This window comes from Ambystoma mexicanum, chromosome 10, assembly GCF_040938575.1.
Source record: "Ambystoma mexicanum isolate Mex_15411 chromosome 10, UKY_AmexF1_1, whole genome shotgun sequence".
In the NCBI taxonomy this organism is placed as follows: domain Eukaryota; kingdom Metazoa; phylum Chordata; class Amphibia; order Caudata; family Ambystomatidae; genus Ambystoma; species Ambystoma mexicanum.
Window position 1 is genome coordinate 605,840,282 of NC_090932.1, and position 25,309 is coordinate 605,865,590.

Consider the following 25,309-nt stretch of genomic DNA (forward strand, 5'->3'; position numbering starts at 1 on the left):
GTACATATTGAGTGCTGCTAAAGACTTCTCCGCTTGAGCACCATTTTCTTTTTTATTCAGCTACTCACCTGTATCAGGGCTGAAAAGTTTGACTCCAAAGGGTAGGTCCATAATACGCTCTTGGACGTCCAATTGAAACTGAGGATTTGAGTAGCGCTTGCATCTTAAGACGCAACGACAGCAATAACTCTAGCAGCTGTGTCCAGGTGGTGATAAGAGGGCATCCATGAGGTCCCTGCTCCACTTGGCTAGCTTCTGTGAAGCACAGAGGAATCACGCTTGAAATTCAGGAGGTAGGAGCAAGTCAGTCTCAGCTTTTTCCAGAATTTAAGGTGGCCGCTGCAATGACTGCTTTGGCATTGGCCTACCTAAAGCACAGGGATGAGATCTGGGTAACTTTCTTCCCTACAAGGTTTAAGAAGGCAGTCTTCCCCACCCTAGAAGGTTCTGCAAAGAGAAAGAATAAGACTACCAAGGTTGACTTGAACTGAAGAGTGTAAACACCAGTATGGTGGAGTGAGCTGTAGGGTTGCCCATTACGCACATTTTCTCAGCTGGAAGGCACCTGTACCTCATGTCCACTCTTATTGCCACTAGCTGAACCAAAGACTGCTTTTGCCAAATGTTCAAGGCTTCCCTCACAATATCCAGTTGGATGTGTATGCACACCACACGGCACACCACACGGCGAAGGCAGCTCACCATATGATGCTCACAAAGCAATATTTTTATACGAGGTGGAACAAAGCCAACAAATTGCTGGCAGCAAAATTGAAAAAAAGCGAAACAGGATAGATACCCTACGAGATGGTAAAGGCAGATATGTCTCCTCGGAGGATGGCAAACTTCAGATTATTGAAAACTTTTAGGGAACAGGCAGCCCCGCATGTAGGGGATTTGCAAACCTCGAAAGACGTCATAACAAATGTGCAGCTCCCACAAGTTCCAGAAGCCCTAGGGGATCCTCTTGAGGACCCCATAACCACACAGGAAGTGGAAACTGTAATCAAATCTCTTCCCCCTCGGTAAAGCCCCGGGTCCAGACGGGTTTACGAACAAATTCTATAAAACTTTCAGTGCAGAACTCACGCCCCCACCTCACAAAGCAATTTAATTTCTTATGGGAAACGGGAACCGTTACGCAGACAATGGCAGTGTCGGCCACAACCCTTATTTTGAAACCTGGGAAAGACCCAACAGAGTGCACATCCTATCGCCCCATAGCCTTGCTGAATACGGATGTAAAGCTTTACTGCAAAATTAAGTGTTGCCATTAATAATAGATAGGGACCAGACTGGGTTTATTCAGGGTCAATCTGCACTCGACAACATTCGCCTAGCAATAGATCTGGTGGCCTTGGCCCCCACAATCCCGGGTCCCCTCTCGTTACAGTCTCTAGACACCCAGAGGGTGTTTGATAGCATGTCCTGGGACCATCTGAATTTGGTGTTGAAGGGCTTTGGCCCGAAATTTTCTACACTAATCCTGTCAAACTTTCAGATCCCTTCAACGCGAGTGCTAGTTAACTCACAGTGGTCAGCCCGGATAGCCTTGCGTAAGGGAACCAAACAGGGCTGTCCGGCATCTCCATATGTATTTGCGTTAGCGATAGAGCCCATAGCCCAGCAGATTCGCCTTCACCCGAAGATCCAGGGGTTTGAAGTCAGAGGGCAAAGTCACAAATTTGCATTGTATACGGACAATGTGCTTTGTTTTCTGAGAGAGGCTCGTAGTTCCCTTCCTGCCCTCATGGTCTTACTTGCTCAATTTGCATCGGTTTCGGGATTTACAATAAACACAAATAAATCAATGGGCCTGAATCCGTCATAATACCCTGAAACCTTAACCACCATGCAGAATATAGATCCTTTTCACTGGAAGAACACGCATATCACGTATCTGGGAGTGCGCTTGACCCCAATTTATGCGGGGCTGCTGAAGGCCAATATCCCCAATCTCTTAAAGGACTTTAAGGAATCCTTGCAGGGATGATCTCGCAAGAGATATCCTGGCTCTGATGCATTAGCGCAGTTAAAATAGTCCTACTTCTGAGTCTTTTATGCACGTTCCATGCCCTCCCGATACTGATCCCAGAGCGAGATCTTCTCGAGCTGCAAAAAGAAATAGGCCGTTTTATATGGCAGAGGAATACACCAAGACTTCAGCGTAAGCCTCTCAAGTGCAAAAGAACGTTAGGAGGCCTGGGGCTTCCCCCATCCCGCGGTATTTTCGAGCAGCCCAAATAGCAGCTATGTTGAGCTGGACCAACCCAATAGAGTCCACTAAAGGGCATGACATTGAAAAACTAACTATACGGGCTCCCCTGAGCCATTTGCCGTTTCTCCCACGAGAGGCGCGCAACTATCAGGGATCCCTTCACCCCACCATGGCAGCTACACTCCGATGCTGGGATAGGGTCTGCACACAAAGAGGTTTTACATCGGGTCTTGGCCCACTTTCCCCTATCACGCAGAATCCAGCCTTCACCCCAGGGCTTCAACCCAACTCGTATCGTCTCTGGTCAACTGAGAAACAAATGAGATTGCAAGACCTTTATGCTGATAATCTGCCCCTGACCTTCGACCAATGCAAAGAGAAATTTAAACTCCCAGAAACTGAAAGATTCAAGTATATACAGCTCCGTCATTGGATAACTAATCCGAATACGAGATGGACAGCCACAAGATCCCCCACAGGACTGGAATTAACGGTCTTGGAAGGCCAAAATTCCAGCAGAATAACTACGTGTTACCGTCTCCTGGAGAATCTTTCGGAGGACGAGAAACTCCCCTATATGCTTGTAGTATTTGGGGTTCTTTAAAGTATGTAGGGACCATTAAGGAGACAGGCAGGTACAAATAGAAGAACAAGTTACTTACCAACTGTAACGTTCTTTCGACTGGATGTTCCTCCCATGTATTCCTCATCTTGTGATAAATCGTTATCTCCAGCTTCGCAAAAAAAAAATTCTCGGCAGAGGGCGCTGTGCTCGAGGTCGTGGCGTCGATTGTCCCTCGACGTACTCCGTACTCTGTCGACATCACCGATGGTATAAGTAGCTCGAGCTGCGCCCGTTGCTTCAGTTCTATTTTTTCGATGAAATATATATAGGAGGAACACCCAGGCGTGTCCCATGACCGATACATTCTTCGTGAGAGGAAAGTGCAAGAACACGTAAACTGTACTGTGGTGTTGGATGGGAGGGTCGATGAGGAATACGTGGGAGGAACATCCAGTCGAAAGAACGTTACAGTTGGTATGTAACTTGTTCTTCGAATGGATGTGTCCTCCCACGTATTCCTCATCTTGCGATAGGCTCCCATAGCAGTATCAATTTTTGGAGGTGGGAGTACCATTTCAGTTTGTGGACAGAATGCAGAACTGCCTTTGCAAATAAACCCTCGTTAGAGGAGGCAGTGTCCAAATAATAATAATGTTTAACAAAGGTATGTATTGTTTTCCAGGTTGCAGCTGCACAAATGTCTGCTGCCGTGACTCCCCTCTTTAGAACCGCAGAAGTAGCCATTCCCCTTGTAGAATGGGCACAAAGCCCATCTGGTGGTTCTTTTCCCGCTAATCTGTAGCATTCAACTATGGCTAATATGATCCAGCGGGAAATGGTCTGTTTTGTTACAGATAAGCCTAATTTTTGACCAGTGTAACCCACAAACAGTTGGTCATCTTGTCTCAATTTAGCCATCCTAGAGATGTAAAAACTAAGAGCCCTCTTGGGATCTAATCTATGTAATATCTCCTCTTCTTTGCCCAGGTGAGGAGGAGGATAAAACGTTGGAAGTACTATTTTTTGTGACAAATGGAAGTCCGAGACTACTTTTGGCAAAAATGAAGGTTTAACTTTAAGGACTACCTTATCTTTATAAAAAATAGTATATGGTGGTTTGCATGAGAGAGCCTGAAGTTCACTAACCCTGCGGGCTGATAGGGCCACAAGGAGGACAGTTTTTAGAGTTAAAAGCCTCAATGGACATGAGTGCAGAGGCTCAAAAGGTATGCAAGTCAAGAATTTTAATACTAAATTTAAGTCCCAGGCTGGTACATGAAAAGGGACTGGAGGGTATACATTAGTGAGCCCCTTTAAGAATTGAATTATTAACGGTATTTTGAAATATGAAACCTCTTCCGAGGAGCGCTTGAAAATGGACAGCGCCGCAAGGTATCCTTTGATTGTTCCTATCTGGAGCCCCAGATTAGCTAGATGTAGCAGAAAGGAAAGCACCATTGGGGTGCCACACTGAAAAGGGTCCATATCCTTGTCTTTGCACCAGTTACTAAACCTATTCCAGCGACATCGGCACAAACACTTTGTTGCTGGTCTTCTGGCCGAAAGCAAGATTTCCATTACGTCATCCGGAAGATCCCAATCCTTGTATCTCAACCTCTCAGAAACCATGCGTGAAGGTTGAGTGTCTTGACCTCTGAATGGAGAACCCGACCTTCCTCTTGCGAGAGAAGATCCTCTTTGCGGAAGACTTATTGGAGGGCAGATGGACATGTCTAGAAGGTCCGGGTACCACGTCTTCCTGGCCCAATCCGGGGCAATTAGGATCATGGTTTTCCTGAACTTTCTCAACCTCCTGATTACTTGAGGAATCACGGGGACGGGGTGGGGAAACGCGTACAGCAGTGGAAACTTCCACTCCACTACGAATGCGTCTCCCAGAGCTCCTCTTTGAGGAAATTCCCTTGAGCAGTACTGATCGCACTTCCGGTTCATCGCGGTGGCAAACAGATCCACTTGAGGGGTTCCCCAAAGGGCGAAGATCTCCAGAAGGACTTCCTGAGCCAGCTCCCACTCATGAGAGACCGTGCTCTGCCTGCTCAGAGCGTCTGCCGCTGTGTTCTTCCGGCTAGGTGAATTGCCGACAGATTCCTTCTCGTATTGCCCAGAACCAGAGCTGCATTGCCTACACCACCTCTCTTGTTGAGATAGTACATGGCAGTGACCCTACACCACCTCTCTTGTTGAGATAGTACATGGCCACTGTGTTGTCCGTCATTATCAGACCATTCTTTCCCTGTACAGAGGGCAGAAAGGCCTTCAGAGCTAGTCTGATTGCCCTCAGCTCTAATAGGTTGATGTGTAGTTTGGACTCTGATGGAGACCAACGACCGCTGATTGGCAGATCGTTGGTGTGCGCTCCCCACCCCGTGAGTGAGGCGTCCGTCACTACCGTTATCTCCGGCCATGGTTGCCAAAAAGACTCCCTTGAGAATGTTGTTGTTGCAAGCCCACCATAGAAGATCCTGAGCAACTGCGCTCGGGACTTGCAGAAGATCCGACATATTCCCTGAGAACTGGGACCACGGAGTTCTGAGTGCCCATTGAAGGGATCTCATTCTCAACCTGGCCTCTGGTACTAGAAAAATGCAGGATGCCATGAGGCCGAGCAACCTGAGAAAATCAAAGGCCGGTAGACGTTGGGCATTCTGGAATTTTGTTACCATCTGCTGGATGTGGAGAGCTCTCACTTCGGGAGGCGAGGCTTTTCCTGATGAAGTGTCCAAGACTGCTCCGATAAACTGGAGTTTCTGGGATGGTATCATGTGGGACTTCTTGAAATTGAGGCAGAAGCCCAGTTTGTGGAGGAAGTGGCAGGTGATCGAAAGATGTTCCTGCGCTTGTTCTGGAGAACTTGCACTGGTCAACCAGTCGTCCAGGTAGGGATATATGTGAATACCTCCTTTCCTGAGACTTGCTGCCACAACCGCCAACAGTTTGGTGAAAACCCTTGGGGCGGAGGTCAACCCAAATGGCAGAACTCGAAACTGATAATGAGAATTGCCAATCGCGAACCTCAGGTACTTTCTGTGTGTTGGATGGATTGGCACATGAAAGTAAGCATCCTGAAGGTCCAATGATACCAACCAATCTTGGAGTTGGAGAGCCTGAAGGATCTGAGAAAGAGTCACCATCTTGAACTTGTCCTTCCTGAGGAACTTGTTCAAGTTTCTCAAGTCAAAGATGGGTCTCAGTCCTCCATCCTTTTTTGGGATGAGAAAATATGGGGAGTACCAACCCCTGTTCCTCTCCGCTACAGGTACCAGTTCTATGGCACCTTTCTCTAGCAGGGTTAAAATTTCCTGCAACAGGAGCGGATCCGGAATTTTGACGGAATTGGCTCCCGGTGGATGATTCTGCGTCCTTTTTAGAAAGGGGAGACAGTAACCTTGGGCTACTGTTTCCAGTGCCCAAGCATCTGAGGTAATGCCGCTCCATTCCTTCAGATGTTGAGAGATCCTGCCTCCCACTGGTGTTTTGTGTAACAAGGTCTCAGAGGGATTTGGAGGCGGCTGCAGGAGTGGCTGAGGGTACAGATGCCGCTCCTGAGGCTGATTTTGCACCTCTTCCCTGTGTTCCACGAGGGAAGTTCCTTTTGCCCCTTTGAGAGGCCTGTCCTATTCCTCTACCAAAAGAGGAGTAGCATCGAAAAGAACGACCCCTCCAGGAAGATGAGCCGGAATAGGGTTTTAGAGGCTGGCGCAAAGAGGCGCTCAGTGATTTAGCTGCCACTTTCGAGGTCTGAAGTTTTTCAAGGCTTTCATCAGCTTTTCTGCCAAAGAGCCTCGAGCCATCAAAGGGCATGTTGAGGAGTCTAGCTTGTACATCCGGTGCAAATCCTGACTTCAACGGCGCAAATCTGCGTACTACAACGCTTGCAGCCATGAATCTGCTGATACTATCAGCAGTATCCAGTCCAGACTGGAGGCATTCCCCCATTGCCTCCTTCCCGTCTTTGACTATATTCAGGAAGCCTTCCCTTTCCTCGCCTTCCGGAATATGATCAGCTGCCGCAGAAAAAACAGTCCCACAGGGTATGGGTAAACCTGGCTAGGGTACAGGTGACATTTGCCGACTTAAGTGCCATACTGCCTGACGTGAAAACTTTACGTGCCCAGGCGTCAATTTTTTTATCCTCTCTATCTGGAGGGATAGTTGGATAAGCAGTTTGTTTTGAAGTGGATGCTGTTTGAATGACTAAACTCTCTGGATTCGGATGTTTATTCAAATATTCTGGATTCGATCCAGCTGGTCTGTATTTTCTTGGAAAAGTGCTGTCTGCAGCAGCAATGGTTTCTGGTTTCTCCCAGTTTTTCTCCACAGTCCTTTGAAGGGCCCTGTGAAAAGGGAAAACAGGATCCTTCTGAGGTCCCTTGACGATAATATCCATCATGTCATCTTGTTCAAAAATGGGTGAAGTATTACCCCCCCAACCCATGTATTCAACTACCCTGGTCATAAAACCCCTGTACCCAGCATCTGCATGCTCTGCAGGATCAGGTCTGGCGAACTCTAATTCTGGGGATGTGTCAACTCCACTAGCAGAATGTAGAGTATCACTCGGGTCTCTCATTCTGGATTCCTGGTCAATAAGTTCTTCAGGAACTTGTCTTGTGCCATAAGTAACTCCCAAAGGAGTAACTTCGTCTTCTTCTGAAGCAGACTCTTCATAAATTGCAGACATAGATTTGAAAAAGTCTGATCTGGGCAAAGGAGTGAATCTCCTTTCTTCCTCTTCCATCTGCTTCGAAGGAAATGGCAAATCCCTCGAAGTTTGAGGGTGTCTTCGAAGTTTTCGAAGATGACTTCGATAATGGCGTCGATGACGCATGTGGTTTTGGTGTCGAAATTATCGACGTCGAGGGCGTCGACGAAGTCGTCGAAGTCTTCGACGATTTGTGTTTCTTGGCTGGCACTGGAGAGTTGCTCGACTCTCGAAGTTTCTTCGACGGTTTTACGTCGACTCGAGGTTTTTTGTATTCCTCGACGCTACTGGTCTTAGCCATAGTAGCCTTGGACTTCCCTTTGTCGTCCAATGGAGCGACTTTAGGGGTATGGCTTTTTCATGGTTCTTTCGAGGGGGTCGAGGCGGCATTCTCAAAAACCTCCATCTTTTTGCGGAATTGTTCCCACTTACTGGGAGAATCCGATTTAGTCGGACAACGAATTTCTTCGGTCGACTCTGAAGAAGATGAGGGAGATCTAGGTCTCCTCTTCATTTTTTTCGATGACGGCGAAGAATGTGCATATGGCGATCCGATCCCTTAGAATCGGTCGCTTTATGTTTTTTTGACGAAACCTTTTTTGAGGCCTCCCTCCCCACCGACAGTTTACCTCTCCTCTCACGAAGAGCTTTTTCGGTCATCGATTGGCAGGAGCCGCAGTCGTCGGTTCGGTGACTGGAACCGAGACACCAGAGACAAATCCGGTGGGGATCGGTAATCGACATCTTAGACCCACAATCTGCACACTTTTTAAACCCAGTTCTGGGTGTCGAAGATGACATTTTCTTCACAGAAAATAGAAGCGCGCCGTTCTCGATAGCGAAGCGATCGGAAAAACGGAACTGAAGCAACAGGCGCGGCTCGAGCTACTTATACCATCGGTGACGTCGACAGAGTACGGAGTACGTCGAGGGACAATCGACGCCATGACCTCGAGCACAGCGCCCTCTGCCGAGAATTTTTTTTTCCGAAGCAGCGAAGCTGGAGATAACGATTTATTACAAGATGAGGAATACGTGGGAGGACACAATCCATTCGAAGTAGGCTTTGTTTCAGGGTACAGTTATCCCATCCTGAATGCTTAACTGCCATTCATGGAATCCTGAACCCAGCAGCGTTCCATGTTACCTCATACTATTCTACTGCCTGCATCAGTGCACTTGATGCAGAGTAGCTACATGCAAACACAAGATACTACACATCCCTTTCCTTTTAACAAGCACACACAACCATATTAAAAAGACCAGGCTCTCTCCACAACACATCACGTCCACCACAAACCAACCAGACGCAACTACTACACTCAAAAACATCACGGCATAACTAACCTTCCACATAACTAACATTCCCCAACAATCATAATACACAAATCCACCATTTACTCAGACCTGCCACACCCGAGTCTCACAGCTGCCACCAGCAAGTACTAACCAACATCAAACCACATTCCATCACCTTCGCAGCTCATACGTCAGACATACGCTCTTTCCACTCCGCCTGCCACACCCGCAGCACTAAACTTCATCAACCACAACTTAGCTAACAATCAAATACAAACTAACACACATCCTCAGTCCTCACACAAGACCACCACTCATCACAACAATAGAAACCCGTCAATAACATGGCTTAACACTTCAACATACATCCTCGCATTCACTCACTACTACCCCGAAGAAAACATTAAAAAAAGTAGGAAAAACAAGTAAAGTAACAAACTACACAAAGAGCACATAAAAACAGCGTAACTGCAAAGACACAGCACGTGAAAAAAAAACACACCATGACAGAAAGTTGGCCAAACTACCTGTCATGTGTCAGATCTTCCAAACGAATGCATTCACCATATATGCGCAATTTTTCTTTTATACTTTATCTCACCATAGATTTATAAATGTATGTTATTATGCTATATAACCAATACCCATACACAATATCTCACAGCTTTTCCACAGATTACTCACTTGGGTATCCATTTTGATTAACAGACTAACATACCTCAAATTTACCAGGAGCGCTACCACCAAGACAACATAACTAATGCTGTAATCACAATGGCAATTTACTAATGCCTACTCTTACAATGGCATTGTAATTTTAAAAACATGCCTAAATCATTTCACTATGACCAATATTCACCTATACACCCAATGTCATGGTCACCTATTTACTAAACGCAAACATCACTATAAGCCCACATGGATTATACTCAAAATACAATACATTTTCTATATTTCTCATGTAAATTCACTTACTAACAAATTTCTCAATATATCTTCCCATTAAAAATGCATTAAAATGGAATCAATAGGTGCCTATAAGTCCAGGGTGCATGGCTTTATAACCCTGCAAATCCTCAAATTGGTTAAACCTAAACATCCATAAATATAGATATTAAAAATACACTTCTACAATTCACCATAGCGCACTTTCTAAAACTGTTTAACCTAAAAATTCCTCAGACCAGTTAAATCTATTTAATCTTTCATCCACAGTACAATCATTTTTCATTTTATTTTCCTTTAAGCACTGTGCACAATCTTTTAAACAATCTGCATTCATTCTGAATCTTCCCAGCCAGGCCAGACACAATACACTCCACACATCATACAATAACAATAATACATTAAAGCAACATTTTTATTTTTTTTTTACACATAAATGAACACTGCTCCATAAGTCCATAAATTGCTCGTAGATCAGTTGCCATCTACAAATAAAACACTATAGAACTTTTCAATGCAGCCTACGGCATTACATCTTGCAGAAAACAGCAGTTCCTTTTGCATATATAGTCACATCACAGTGGCTGAATTTACTATTTCTATCTTTACTTGCACAATATTTCACTTGCAACGTGTGCTCCCACCACGTTGCTATTTCCAAAAAAAAAAAATCAAACAGTACCTCGCAATTCCCCACATCATTTCGCTACGTTCCCATAACAATTTTCGTCCTTTAAATGCCGACCTCTTAGGCTTCACTGAAAGCAGCTTTCTGGAAAACTGTAGAACATAACATTTTCTTCTTCATGTACATTGTCCTCTATGTACAACCGCTGCATTTTGACGTTTCCCTTAGTTTTCTTCCTTCTTTATTCCTGGTTTTCTTTTTTTTTCTTATTTAAAACCGCCAATAGATAGCATTACCTCATATTTATGCACTAAGGAAGAACATACCCGCTTACCAAAACTCCTTGGATGTTTTAATTTATTCACCCCCACGTTCCAAGGGTTACAGACACAGTTCCGCATATGTCAACACGTTGAGGCCACGTACCAAGGGCCATTCCTCTAACGTTTATCCTATTCTCTTGATAACAGCCATAATACGATTTCAACCGTAGAAAGAACCCTTCCACATCAGCATTCTGAGCTTGTTGGGAACACTTCTTCACAAGCGTTCAAACTTCGCAAACACCCCCAGTGCATTCTAATGCGTCATCATTTTCAAAATATAAACCAAGGAAAGCAGATCATCTGTACACAATCATTTCCAACGGTAATGCAGCACTCCATCTGCACGCTCCAGTCCCATACAGTCCACATTCACAGGACGAGCGTGCACATCAATAATGACATTAATGGCATAGTCATTAAAGCTGAACAGCACTTTTCATCACAATGTCAGCAGATCCAGAGTGCGAGAAAGCGTCTCATTGTTTAAGTAGTAGTTTCATGTCTATACTACAATCCTCATTACTGCAGGGGTTGATTTCATTTTTTTTAAAGTAACTGATTTTACAGTACTCTGCAGTGCTTTATTTTACTGAAAACTGATAGCAGGAAAACACTTGTTGCATTTTCTTGGCTGCCATTCCTCATAGCAGTAATGCACACCTTATTTTACAGTACTTTAAGCAGTTTTTCTTTCTGCACTGCACTTGCTGCCCCCTTTCAATTCATTCCTTAATGCCCTTAATTTTGCTTAACCTCTTAAATGCCACCGACGAGCCGGCTCGTCGGTAAAAACCGCTCCAGGTTGCCACCGACGAGCCGGCTCGTCGGTGGCACTTAAGGGGTTAATGACGGGGGAAATGTTGGGCGGGTTTTGCGGTGGGTACCGCGATTTTTAAAAAAAACCTGTGGCACTGGGGGGGGGGACAACAATGGCACTTAAAGGGTTAATGACTCCCTTCACATCTCCTCTTCTCAGTCATCCTTTCACAACATTTACAGTACCTTATTTTTCTTGTGAAAGAAAGGAGGGAAAGACAGGCATTTTCCAGCTCACCACTTCTTTGGCAGCCTGCAAGGGAGAGTGTGTCCTCCCATCCCCAACAGGACTTAGGCCACGTCGCTGCTCAAATAAGCTGAGTTTTCCTGGCACATTTCTGATTCCTTCCACTATCATTTTCTGCTGGCGCCATTCCTCCTGGACTGCCAACTGCCATCTGCCATTTCTGGACCCTCATTTCCAAACATCCTCGTCGCCACTTGTAGTATTTGGGGTTCTTTAAAGTATGTAGGGACCAGTCAGGAGACAGGCAGGTACAAATAGAAGTAGGCTTTATTTGTTTCAGTGTACAGTTATGAAGGAGTAGGAGCTACAAAAAATACATCTTACTTCATGCAATCTCCCATCCTGAATGCTTAACTGCCATTCATGGAATCCTGAACCCAGCAGGATTCCATGCTACCTCATACCATTCTACTGCCTGCATCAGTGCACTTGATGCAGAGCAGCTACACCAAACAAGATACGACAATCCTGGCATGGGAAAGGGAACTGGGGATCACTATTACTCAAGTATCCTGCCAGAGGATATGGGGTAGGGCCCAAAGATCGTCGAGGTGTACTGCGGTAAGGGAAGGAGCTCTTAAACTCTGTTTTCGCTGGTACTTCTCTCTGCAAAAGCTGCATGCAATGAACCCAGACCATCCAGATACGTGTTGGCATGGCTGTGGGGAGAGAGGTGACCTGAGCCATCTATGGTGTTTTTGCCCTATCATACAATCCTTTTGGTTGGAAATAAGATCAAGGATCAGAGAAATTTGTCGGGCCCCATTGCCCATGGATCCACAAATAATATTACTGGGCGATGCTCCGGAAGATGGGTCCTACCGCTGTCGGGTCCTAGAGCTCAACTACTCATGGCAGCTCGTCTCTCACAAGCCAGTTTCTGGAAAGAGGTAGAGGGCCCTCACATTGGTGTGGTGGTTACAGTTTGGGCATTATTCAGAATGGAAAAACTTACAGCCACAATTGAGGGGAAGATGCAGTTCGCCCGCAATGGGGGCCATTTTTGGAATATGTAGCCGAAAAGGAACATGTTTTTTCAGCCAAGACTGGTTAGATTTCTCCTAAACACGTGACAAGGCTTGGATATGTGACCCGTGCGAGGTGCGTCTGAAATAGCGCAGAAAATGCCTTCTTAGATTGTAATTGTAAATGTGTGGATTTTTTTCTTTATTTTTTTTCTTTTGTGTTTGCTCCCCTCCTCTTGAATCATACTATGTTAACCTGTTTTACCAGGTTTGCCCGATCATGAAGATCAATTTCATGAACATTAGATGTACTGTAATTCAGTTCAAATGAAATTTTGAAGCGTTGATTTACAGAGGCTGTTAATGCTTTACTAATGTTTTATATTCTGCAATTAATGTAATGTTGATTGAAGTTTCAATAATTTATTTTTGGAAAAAAGCAGAGTTCTTTAATGTATTATCAAAAGGTTTTGATGAAAAACACTTATTTCACAGACACAAGTAGGCTACGCCAGCATCTTATTTTCCTCACTATTAAGTAATCATCTTCAATGGGAAACAAGCTATCCTAGATAGAACAGGAGGTCTATCCCCAACAAGACCATTTATGAACTGTCATTCTTAAAATACTAAGCCAAGCATGAACTAGACATTTGCATCTGAGCGTACAGAAGTCCCAATTAGAGAGGGCGCTGATAATCACACTCTTAAGGAAATATGAATTTGGGTGCAGTGTCAGGGTCTGGCTTGGAAAGCAACTGTCCTGATCTGAGCATTTACAAACCATCCACACCACAATTCCCTCCAGATCTCCGAAAGGTTAATACTTGTATGGATTACTTGAGTACAATTTCGAGAAGGAAGTGGTTTAAGAATTAGCCTAGTGGCAGGATCGTAGAAAGCATTTAAGTGAAGAAGAATTTAGCACCTGTTCCATGGGAGAACTGGCGACTCGAGGGGGACATTTGGTAGGAATATCAGGGAAACCCGCTGGAGCAGAAAAGAGTAAAGCCCCCATGCTTCCTACAACTTCTTGTTCAATGGTGTCACTGGATAAGTCAGATAGAGCATACCACTTTGAGCACTTTCTCATGACAGAGGGCTCCGTCCAACCACTGCAGACCCTGATGGGGAGGAGTGGTCCCTCTGATGCTCGTTAGAGCCTGAAGCAGGACTTCTGGATCACCTATGTATATGTTTCATTATCTGCAAGTGCAGTTCACTCATGCACCTCAGATTCAGGCCAAGTGGGTAGCTTGGGTCTATAGCCTTAGTGTCTCACAGTTCTCTGGTAGTAGAAGATGCAGAGTTTATTCTTTTGCAGATCATGCAGGTCATCTTCTAATTTAACTTATCTTCAGTTTTTCTGAATCTCTCAGACGTCTGAGAAAATGGAACAGTCCAAAAAACGTGGTATTTTTTTTTGTGCAACATTTTCATCATTCAACTCATTTAAAATGAGCTGCACATTAAAAATAGTGCATACAATGCTGAAAACTCAGGCAGTCCCAAGGTCTTTGGTGTGGAAGCATGAAAACCAAGTGTGAAGGATGTCAACAAGAGGAGACGATAGATACACACCCTCTGTAGAAGCATCGGATTACAAGAAACAGAAAGAATCTGATCAAAGGGATCTTTTTCGGATATGGTTTATGAGGACAAGGACAAGGCACCAAATCTAAGAGTGCTCCAGATTTCTCATTAAAGAGATTGATACATCATTTGCACTATGGCTGCCCTCTTCAACCCTGAGGCTCATTAGTAAAAATCACGAACTAGAAACACACATTTTGGCACATGTTCCATTTTAGAACCACTAAACACAGGTTTGCACCTAAGGAAAGTGAATTAAAAGAAATTCATATGTTCAAATACACACCATATACATGAGGATGTCTCTAATCATAACCATGGCAGTCTGATGGTCATTCCAAGCTTGATTTAATGTTTGTAGAAAGTTGTTATTTAATGAATTTAACACATCTTCTCGGACCTGCAACAGAAAATAAATATTAATTTCAGCATTATATAATATATGAAGATGCACTAAGCACATTTTACAGATTTTTCTCCTGACCCAACAGTTGCAGCAGGGCATTGACCCAAGTACAAGATATATTATTAATTGACTCAAAGAGGTTACTATTCCTGCAATTCAGGAAAAACTGAAACTTCTGTTCATATCTTGGTTTAACTTTGGTTAACGCCGGTTCAGTATTTTAGTCTGCAAGGGGTCTCCCCAGCAAAAGGTTTGCGTCTAGAGTAAAGGCATGTGCTACCTGCAGTACTTAAGGGAGTTCTCTTGCTAGTGCCCTAGAGGTGGGGTGAGGGGGAGGGGGACGTCATGTAGCTCCACCTGCAGGTTACAAAATCAAAAACGTCCTTCCCCCGCCACCGAATATTCTAGAATTGGAGTCGGAAAAGTAAACTATAGCCTCTAAGAACGTGTAGCGGGAAACGGCAAACATTCAGGGTTTTTGTTCAGTCTTCATTTTCAAAATGAAAAAAGTTCAGCAATATAAACCCTCTGGTACAGAATCCCGAGGGCACTAGTGAGAAAACTTAGGTACTGAAAAGCAATATGCGCGTTTCCTCTGATCGTGGAGATCCGACTCCATTAGGGCTTTGTTTTTTTTCTCTTGTTCGGCGCTTATTCAATAAGAATATACTGTTTCAAAGCACCCACAAGGGGGGGGGGGGGGAATAGTTGGAAATACATTACAACACAATATTTAATCTGGATACGCTGGAAGGGGTCGCAGAGTGGAAGAAGGAAGATTCAGTAGGAGGCGGCTGTTATAGTAGTCAAGTCTAGAGAGAGCAAGGGCTTGAGTCACATTGAGCCTCTGAGGGAAAGTGAGAAAAGGTAGAATTCCTTTGAGAAGGAAGAGCTGATAGTTGGGACTTCTTGGCAATGTCCTGCGTATGAGGGAGAAAGGAAAGATGAGTCGAAGATGACTCCAAGGTTTCGGGCTTCAGTTGAAGGCACAGGGTGACAGCCCAAGGTGGAAGGCCAAAGAGAATGGAAGGAGGGAGCAGGGGTCCCAATGGGAAGGATCTTTGTGTTACAGGCGTTGAGGCAGAGATCATGGAAGGCGCACCAGGAATCAAGCAGAAAGGCAGTCAGGGATGATGGAAGGTGCAACAGGGTCAGCAGGCAGGGTCTGCGTAACAAGAAGTTGGAGGAGAATGGAAAGATGAGGCGTGCAAGGAAGATGTTAAACAGCTGGGGGGAGGGGGGGGGAGGGGGAGTATAGAGCCCTGAGGGACTAGACAGGTGGAGATGGAAGTAGGAGAGAAGGGGACCAGGATGACTTGGGTAGAGCGGTTAGCGAGGAAAGAGGACAGCCAATCCAGTGCCCGTTCCGAGAGACCAAGTGTATCATGGAGCCTTTGCATGAGGATGGAAAGGTTAACTGTCAAATGCAGAGGAGAGACGAGACGGCTAAGGACAGCTGGGGAGTTGGAGTCCAGAGATGCAAGCAGTTCTTCACAGGTGTTCAGAAGAGCAGTTCAGTGCCTCTGGATGCTTAGAATCCAGATTGATGGTCATGGAGTCTACCAACAATTTACAGTGTGAGCTGGGGCAAGGCCAGCATCTCAAGTAGCTTCCCCAGGAAGGGGGTGATGGAGGGCGATAGCTGGCAGGGCAATTCGAGTCAGAGGAAGGATTTTTCAGGAATGGGCACACAAGGAAGTGGGGGAGGGGGGGAAGATCCAGTGATAAAGGAGTGATTGCAGAAATCAGCGAGAGCAGGGGCAAGAGAACCAATGTTATCCTTGATGGTCCTGGATGAGAAAGGGGAGACCTGTTTAGAAGAGACCTTCATGGAGCGGACAACTCTGGTAACTTCTTCAGGTGTCACAGGAGAGGTGGGGGGTGGTGGGTAGGGGAGTGGGCTGGGTTGTGGGGGACTGTAGAAAGGGTCATCAGAATGTCCTGAAATTTAGTGGCAAAGTGTGAGGCCAGTGCATTGCAGAGGGCCTGGGAAGGAGAAGGGGAGGAGGAGACTGGAGGGGTTGGCTAGTTCCCTGCAGATTTTGAAAAGTTCAGCTGTGTTTTTGGATGCGCCGGAGACCCGTGCCTGAATGTGGACTCTTTGCACGGATGGCGAGTCTGTATTGCCTTTGTAGCAGGCGGCTGGCCAGTTTGTCAGAGGAGGAGTCTGAGGGTTGCCACTTATGCTGTGCTGTCCTGCACTTTAGTTTCAGAACTGAAAATTCAGAGCTGTACCAAGTGTTACGCTTTGAGGCAGGTTTCAGACAGATCCTCATGACTGGGGCAAGAATGTCAAGTGTTGGTGATGGAAATATGGAGGTTTCGGAGGGCAGATGCGAGAGGGAGTGGAGGCGAAGGCAGCCGCAGTCACTTGTTTCATCGGGCAGGTGTTCTTGAACGAGGTTGGTGCGACTTCCTGGAGGGGGTTGACAGGGAGCCAAATGGGACCCAGATGGGAGGAGAGGCGATTGGGGTCAGACCAGGAGAGAGGGGTGACTAGAGGGGGGTGGGAGGGTAAGAGACCTTAGAGTGTATGAGGGCATCCAGAGTGTCCAGCTGTGGAGGTTGGCTCAGAAAAGAGAATGGAGAGGGAAAGCGACGAGCAGAGATCAGTGAATAGAGTGGATGCAGACCCTGGGGAGTCCAAATGAATGTTGAAATCACCAAGGAGAATGTTAGAGGTGGAAGAAAGAAAAGAGCAGAAGTCAGTCCATTCAGAGACTAATACGGAGGTGGCGCCTGGAGGCCGGTAGATGGTAGCAATGGTCAGGGTGGAGGTGGAGGAGGTGACCAACTTGCAAACCAGGCTTTCAAAAGAGGAATAGGTCTGGGAGGTAAGATAAGATGGAGGCAGGAACCCACTCAGAGACGATTAGGCAACCCACTGCCCCACAGCCCCCCTGCCAGTGCCGTGATGTTGAGGCTTGGAGATAATCTTGAAGCCATCAGGGAAGAGGGAGTCCAAGGCAGTGACTGAGCTGGCACTGAACAAAGTCTCGGTAAGAGAGAATGTCAAGGTCAAAGTCTTCAAGAACGAGACAGATGTCAAGAGTGTTGGCTGAGTGGGCATTAAGAGTTGCCAGGTGGAGGTGGTCAGCTCTAATAAGCTAACAAATGTTTCCTGTTGACGATTGTTCCTTAGTGTGGGGTTTGCCCAGAGCTCATACCCCAGAAAAGATGTGTGTGAGTATTTCACGCCACTTTTCAAAGTTGGGATACAAGGATGCAAAAAAGGCTCCCATTTTGGAATGGGATTTTTTTAGGCAAGTAAAAATAGGTTTAAATCTTTTTTATTTTGTTTGGAAACTAATGTTTAAGCACCTATGGACAAGGAAAGTGTTTGAAGGCGCTTAAGGAGGGAGGGAAAAGGAGAGAAAAAAAAAGTCATTCAGCACCTTTGAGTTTCTGAACGAGTAAGTGCAAATACCATGAACAATGTAGATAACAGTAAATGGGTCCGACGACTAATCTGCAGTTTTTCCATGAGCATAGAGGCGCCATAATGCTAGGAGGGGAGACAGAGGTAAAGATAAATCTTCAAAGCATTGTATGTTCAGATCATGCAAGTGCACCGATGGTACAGGGGGGGTGGAATCCAAGTGCACCCAGTAAGTCAGAAACTGGGTAAGTGCTGAGATATGCCATTCTCGTGGGTCATTGTCGAAGTGCAGTAGCAATGAGGCAAGTGCAGGAGGACTGGCAAGGGTGCCAGGGACCTGCGAGACTGAGGTACGCCCGGCGGCCAGTCAGCATGGAGGGAGAGGTATAGAAAAGAGGTTAGCAGGGTAGAGGGAGAAGGAAGAGGAGAAGGGGAATATCTTAAGGGGTTTCCGGAACTTAAGGTGCTCAGGCTTAAGAAAGTGTGTGGCAGCAAGGCTATTCCAGAGGGAGCCCCCTGCTGAGGATAAAGATCTCCCTCCAAATCTCTGCTTGGAGAACCGGCTCCCTCCTAGAAGGTTGGAGGTAGATGAGTGGAGGGTTCCGGAGGGACAGTATTTAGGAAGGCATTGATGCAGATGGGTGGGTCCCAGGCACCAGAAAGCCTTGTGGACAATGCAGAGGGTCTTCAACTTGATCCTTGCAGCCACGGGGAGCCAGTGGAGGGATTTCAGTGCCAGAGAGATGCAGTCCCTGGGCTTGAGGGCAAGGATGTCACGCTGTTCTTTTCTAGATGGGTTGCAGAGGGCGCAAAGCAGAGGCAGGGAGGTTGAGAAAGAGGCTGTTGCAGTAGTCGAGCGGAGAGAACCAGGGCTGTGAAGACAGTAAGCCTCTGGGAGAAGGTGAGAAAAGGATTAGTACCATTGAGGAGGTGCAGCTGGTAGTTGGACTTTTTAGAGATGTCCGAAATGTGAGTGGAGAAGGTGTTTTTTTTGCCTGGCAGGTGGGTGCAGGTGCAGGGCCAAGGGTGGCCAGCCAAAGTGAGTGGGAAAGCAGGAGCAGGCGTCCCCAATGCAAACAATCTCAGTCTTACAGGCATTGAGGCAGAGGTCGATTGCAGCACACCATGGCCGATTTGCGGTCAGACAGTAAGATATGAGCGAGTTAAAGGTGGTGACATGTGGATGACATGCAACTTTCCTTTACAGGCTACCCACATAACACCAGAAGTTAGAGGTGAAACTGGCAATCGCACGTGCCAGGGCAGTCATGTAGACATTGAAGAACCAGGGGGATAGGTTAGAACCCTGAGGGATGCTGCAGGTTGAAAGAGTGATAGTAGAGAGAAAGCACAAGTTCCACCTGGGATGGGTGGTCAGAAAGGAAGGAGGTTAACCACGCCAGAGCCTGACCTGTGATTCCCAGCGTGTAATGGCACGTGCGATCAGGATGTTGTGGTTTACTGTGTCAAAGGGAGAGTAGAGGTCAAGAAGAATGAGGACAGAGGGAGTTTTAGTGTCAAGATTTGAGAGCAGGTCTTTACGGGTGTTCAGAAGCGCAGTTTCCGTGCCTCTGGATGCTCTAAAGCCAGATTGATGGCTGTGGATGCAACCAGCAGATGCAGAGTGGAGGGTGAGCTGAGAGATAGCCAGCTTCTCCAGGAGTTTGCCCAGGAAAGGTGTGATCGAGACAGGGCAGTTTGCCGTATTGGAGGGGTCGGCAGAGGGTTTCTTAAGCAGCCAAGGCTTGAGTGAAAACATACTTTGTGGACAGAAATTACTACAAATTAAAGTTATTGATATCTTATAGGCTATCTTCAGATCAGATAGCACAGTTGTAGAGCTCCTCAGTGTGGCACTCAGATTATGCCTCAACAGTTATTAAAAAAACAATTGGGGCATCACAGAGGGGCAGACATATGGGTATCTATATGCCCGGTCTTTCTGTTCAGCGCATATAACCAACTTTTAGGAAAACAAATTTGTCTCACTTTCTCAGATGACAGCAACCAAATACAAAACGTTGTGCAACATTAAAGAAAATGGTATCAACAAAATGTAAAGAAACTGGAGGGGAAAAGGCAATGTATCTATTATTCTATTTCACCATTTTAATTCCGTTTAAATAATCTGATCAGAATTCCGTTTAAATAATCTGATCAGGAAGTCCTACTTCGAAAGCATATCTATTGTACCATTCAAGCAGATTTTAGTATAATAAAAATGCACCAAAACATGCATTTAAGAATTATATGGTTTAAACACTTTAAGTAGGTATGGTTATATTTTTAAATTGTCTAGTAACTATGTACAGTCCAAAATGCAGATGCAAGTCTAGTATCACAGGATCAGAGGGGACACACACCACCAGAATACAAACATTACAATGGCTACCATTAATCTACAGGGTCCATTGCAAAGCACAATGCTTGGCTCAACATGCACTGCATGACAAGGGTCCGATATTCACCCACAGAACTATGTCAAGAGCTACGAACGGAGATGGCCACTCATTTCTGCCATGGCAGCCTTACTGCCAGTAGCATAATATTACAGTAACCGTCAAAGGTGCCTCACTTATTGAATTTGGTGGATAAACCGTGGACACCCTCTCCCGCCATCCCTTAGAATGCAATACCTGCAACATCACTCCCCTTCAGAACAGAGGAAATCACAGCTCAGAACTTCAAACAATATCAATCAAATAAAACACTTGGGCCAAATGTAAACGGTAGCTACAAGAAACTATGGATAAAAGAAGAAAAGAAAAACCTATGCATCCGACAGCACTCCGAAGGTTATACCAGTAAACGCAATGTAATGTGTTGCAAGAGGTTAATGTGTAGATCTCATTACAGGTTGCTTGATTTTTCTCTAGACCGTTCAAGACCTGAAAAGAAACCTGCGGTAGACCACATCACAATTTAGCCTATAACGCAAATCATCTCATTTGATGCATGTTATGGATCGAGTGACATCTGCCACCTCCTTGAAGAACTAGACCTTGATGTCCTTGGTCTTACTGAGACATGGTTCACGGCCAGCTCTGTTACGAGCTTTGACACTCTCCTCCCTGATGACTACAAGATCCTCTCAGCACCCAGATCCTCCCGGTCCGGTGGAGGGGTAGCCCTGATCTTTCCTGAGTGGATTCCTGCCTCTATCATTCCCACTCAGACCCACTTCTCTTTTGAATGCCTTGTCTGTAGGCTTTCTCTCTCACCTACCCATTCTCTTCCTGTAGTTACCATCTACCGGCCTCCTGGTCAAATCACCTCATTTCTCTGAGTGGGCAGACCTCTCCTCCTCCCTCCTGGCTTCTACCACTCAACTCCTCCTTCTCGGTGACCTAAATATACATTTAGACTCTCCTTGCTCCTTCTCTGTACTCTTCCATGACCTCTGCGACTCCCTCTCCCTGTCCATCCTCCCCTCTAGCCCGACTCACTCTGCAGGGCACACACACTCGATGTCTTGATCTCCTCTGACCTCCCATCTCCATTCCTCTGACCACTCCTCTCTCCTGGAGTGATCACTCCCTCCTCATCTCATCTCTCCCTCTCTTCCCCCCCACACCTCCCCCAAGCCTACCCCAACACTGCCACCTACCTTCTCGGACATCCGGCCCATGAAGCGTGTGTCAGTTGAGGCTTTTGCCGCCACTTTCTCCCCCCCCCCTCCACCTTTGGCTATCTCATCCTGATACAGCCCTGTCTCTGCTCTACTCTTCAATTTCTGATATGCTTGATTTTCTTGCACCTGTCATGAGGATCCATTTGAAGTCCAAAGCCAAGTGCAATTCCTGGTATGACTCTGACCTAGCTACACTTAAACGTAAGTGTAGGGCAGCTGAGAGGAAATGGAGGACTTCCTGTTCATCCTCTGACAAACTGGCCCGTCGCCTGCTACAAAGGCAATACCGACTGTCCTCACCAAGAAGAGAGACCACATTTAAGCTTGTGTTTCTGCGGCATCTAACAACTCGGCCGAACTCTTTAAAATCTGCAAGGAGCTGGCCAACCCTGCTGCAGTCTCTACCCCTCCCGTTGCCTCCCAGGCTCTTTGCAATGCCCTTGCCTCTCACTTCATTTCAAAAACCCAGGACATCCTGTCCACCCTCTCCATCCACACTCCTCCTCCTCTTCCCTCTCCATCTGCGCTTGCTGACCCTCCTTTAGCCACCCTCCCACCAACCTTCTCGTCCTTTTCTCTTTTCATCCCTGACGAGGTTGCTACACAAGTCCGATCTATGAAAGCCTCTTCAAAACCGGTTCATCCCTGTGCCTCTAAAACCATCAAGGACCACATTGACACCCTCGCTCTGGATTTTTGCTGATTTTTGCAACCACTCCTTTGCCGCTGGATCCTTCCCTTCCCCTCTGAAGCACTCCTTTGTGCATCCTCTTCTCAAGAAACCCACAGCTGATCCTTCTCTTACAGCTAACCATCGCCCAATTTCCATTACTCCCTTTCTTGGCAAACTCCTGGAAAAGTTGGCCATCTCTCAGCTTAACCTTCATTCCAATTCTATTGGCTGTCTCCATGACCACCAGTCTGGCTTCAGAGCTGCCGGAAGCACGGAACCTGTTCTCCTAAACATCCGTGAAGATCTGCTTACCAACCTTGTCTCTAACATTCCCTCTGTCCTCATCCTCCTCGATCTCTCTTCTGCCTTCGACACGGTCAACCAAACCATCCTGCTCAAACGTGTCTGTGAAAACTTTGGTATCACTGATCAGGCTCTGGCCTGGCTGACCTCTTTCCTCTCAGATCGACCCTACCAAGTCCAACTTGGGTCCTTCCTTTCATCTATCTTCCTCTCTACCTGTGGTGTTCCCCAGGGGTCTAACCTCTTGCCCTGGCTTTTCAACCAATACCTGGCAACTCTCGGCCACTGCATTGCCATTTTCTGCTCAAATTTCCAGTGCTACGCTGACGACAACTCATTTTCAGGCTGCCCTCTCCCTCTCTCATCTCCGATTGTCTAACTGCCATTCAAGATTGGTGTGCCGCCAATGATCTTTGTCTGAATGCCAGCAAGACGGAGATCCTCCTCATCGGCACACCTTCACCATCCTTTCCCCTCACTCTCTGGCCGGCCTCCCTTGGCCCTCCTCCTACCCCCACCTGCGAGGCTAAGAACTTCAGGGTCATCTTTGACTCCACCCTTTCCTTCTCCGCCCACATCTGAGGTCTCTAAAAAGTCAAATTTCCGACTGCACCGCCTCAGAGGTACTCTGCCTTTCCTCTCCTTCCCCCAGAAGCTCATGGTATCACAAGCTCTGGTTCTCTCTAGGTTGGACTTTTGTAACAGCCTTTCTAAATCAACCTGCCTCTACTCTCCGCCCTCTGCAACTTATCCAGACACCCCTTTGAAGTGCTGTTGAAGTTGCCATGCCCTTGGTAGAATGAGCTCTCAGCCCTTCTGGGAGGATCTTTCCCAGACAATCTATAACATTGTTATAGCTAAAATTATCCATCTAGATAATGTTTGCTTATAGTCACGGCTAGTCCCAATTTGCGGCCAGTGTTTCCCACAAAATGTTTGTCACACTGACATAGTTTTGCCAATCTTGAATCTTCTAGGATCTAATCTCTGTAGCCGTTCCTCTCCCTTACTTGCGTGAGCAGGAGGGTAGAAAGTAGGGAGTGTTATTTTTTGTGACCGGTGAAAATACGACAATTTTTGGCAAAAAAGAGGATTTTACTCGAAGGACCACTTTATCTTGATTTTAGTGAGGAGGCCCACTAAAAGTGCCTGCAACTCACTTACCCTGTGGGCTGATGTAATTGCCACAAGAAGTATGGTTTTTAAAGTAAGGAGTCTTAACGGACAAGAATGTAAAGGCTCAAATGGAATGCATGTGAGGAACTTTAGTATTAAATTTAAGTCCCACACAGGAACTTGAAAAGGTATTGGAGGAAACACATTTAGACCTTTTAAGAATGTATATTAAAAGATTCCTCCTAAGAGGAGCGCTTGAAAATGAATAGCGCTGCTAAATAACCTTTCATCGTGCCAACCTGGAGCCCCAGATTAGCCAAGTATAACAGAAGAACAAGTTACTTTCTCACCTGGTAACGTTCTTTCGATGGGATGGTCCGACGACGTATTCCACATCTATGACAGACTCCCAAAGCAGTACCAACGTATGGAGGCGGGAAAAGAATTTAGAATTTTAGAATGCCCAATTAAATTGCAGAATAGAGTACCGCCTTGGCAAAGGCCAAATCTTGCCCATGGATAGAATCCAGGAAGTAGGATTTTACAAAGGTATGGACAGAGGCCCATTTGGCTGCTTCACAAATGTTACAAATGGGAACACCCATCCGCAGAGCAGTAGAGGGAGCCACACCCCTAGTAGAATGGGCCCGTAAGCCTACCGGAGGGTCCTTACCCGCCCAGACAGTATCATTCAGAGATTTTCAAGATAATCCATCTGGACAAGGTCTGCTTAGTAACAGCTTGACCCAAACGCCTTCCAGCGTATCCTACTAAGAGCTGATCGTCCACTCTGACCCGGGACATGCGTGAGATTTAGAAACTTAAAGCTCTCCTAGGATCCAACCTATGGAGCCTCGCCTCTTCCTTACCAGGATGTGGAGGAGGCTAAACGCCGGAAGAATGACCATCTGGCTCAAATGAAAATGCGACAACCTTCGGAAGAAAAGGACGATGGACCCCAAGGACAACCCTGTCCTTATGGAACACCGTGAAAGGTGGCTTGGCGGATAGTGCCTGCAACTCACTCACTCAGCAAGCGGAAGTAACCGCAACCAAAAATACAGTTTTAAAGGTCAACAGTCTCAAAGGACAAGAATGTAAGGGCTCAAACGGAGCTCCCATTAGGAATTTCAGTAGTTCAAATCCCAACTGGGCACCTGGAATGGTGACGGTGGGAACACATTAGTTAGCCTTTTCAGAAACTGAGAAATCAAAGGAATCTTAAAACAAGAACACTCCTCAGACGAGCGCTTAAATATGGACAGCGCCACCAGATAACCCTTAATGGTACCCACTTGCAGGCCCTTGTGGGCTAATGAAAGCAAAAAAGAAAGAACCACAGGAATGGCATATGAAAAAGGATCCAAATTCTTTACCCTGCACCAGTCGCAGAACTTTCTCCAACGGCAACGGTACAGGGACTTTGTTGCAGGCCTTCTGGCCGAAAGCAACACCTCCATCACGTCTTCAGGGAGG

At 46.2% G+C, this 25,309-nt stretch overlaps 1 protein-coding gene across 1 annotated transcript in view; it reads right to left on the bottom strand.

Moving 5' to 3' along the window:
• Positions 1 to 25,309, bottom strand: part of CUL3 (cullin 3) — a 1,420,631-nt gene that overhangs the window by 1,236,986 nt on the left and 158,336 nt on the right. Inside the window, exon 3 of the mRNA XM_069618172.1 lies at positions 14,612 to 14,725. Coding sequence (XP_069474273.1) covers positions 14,612 to 14,725 — 114 coding nt within the window. The remainder of the gene's footprint in view (positions 1 to 14,611; positions 14,726 to 25,309) is intronic.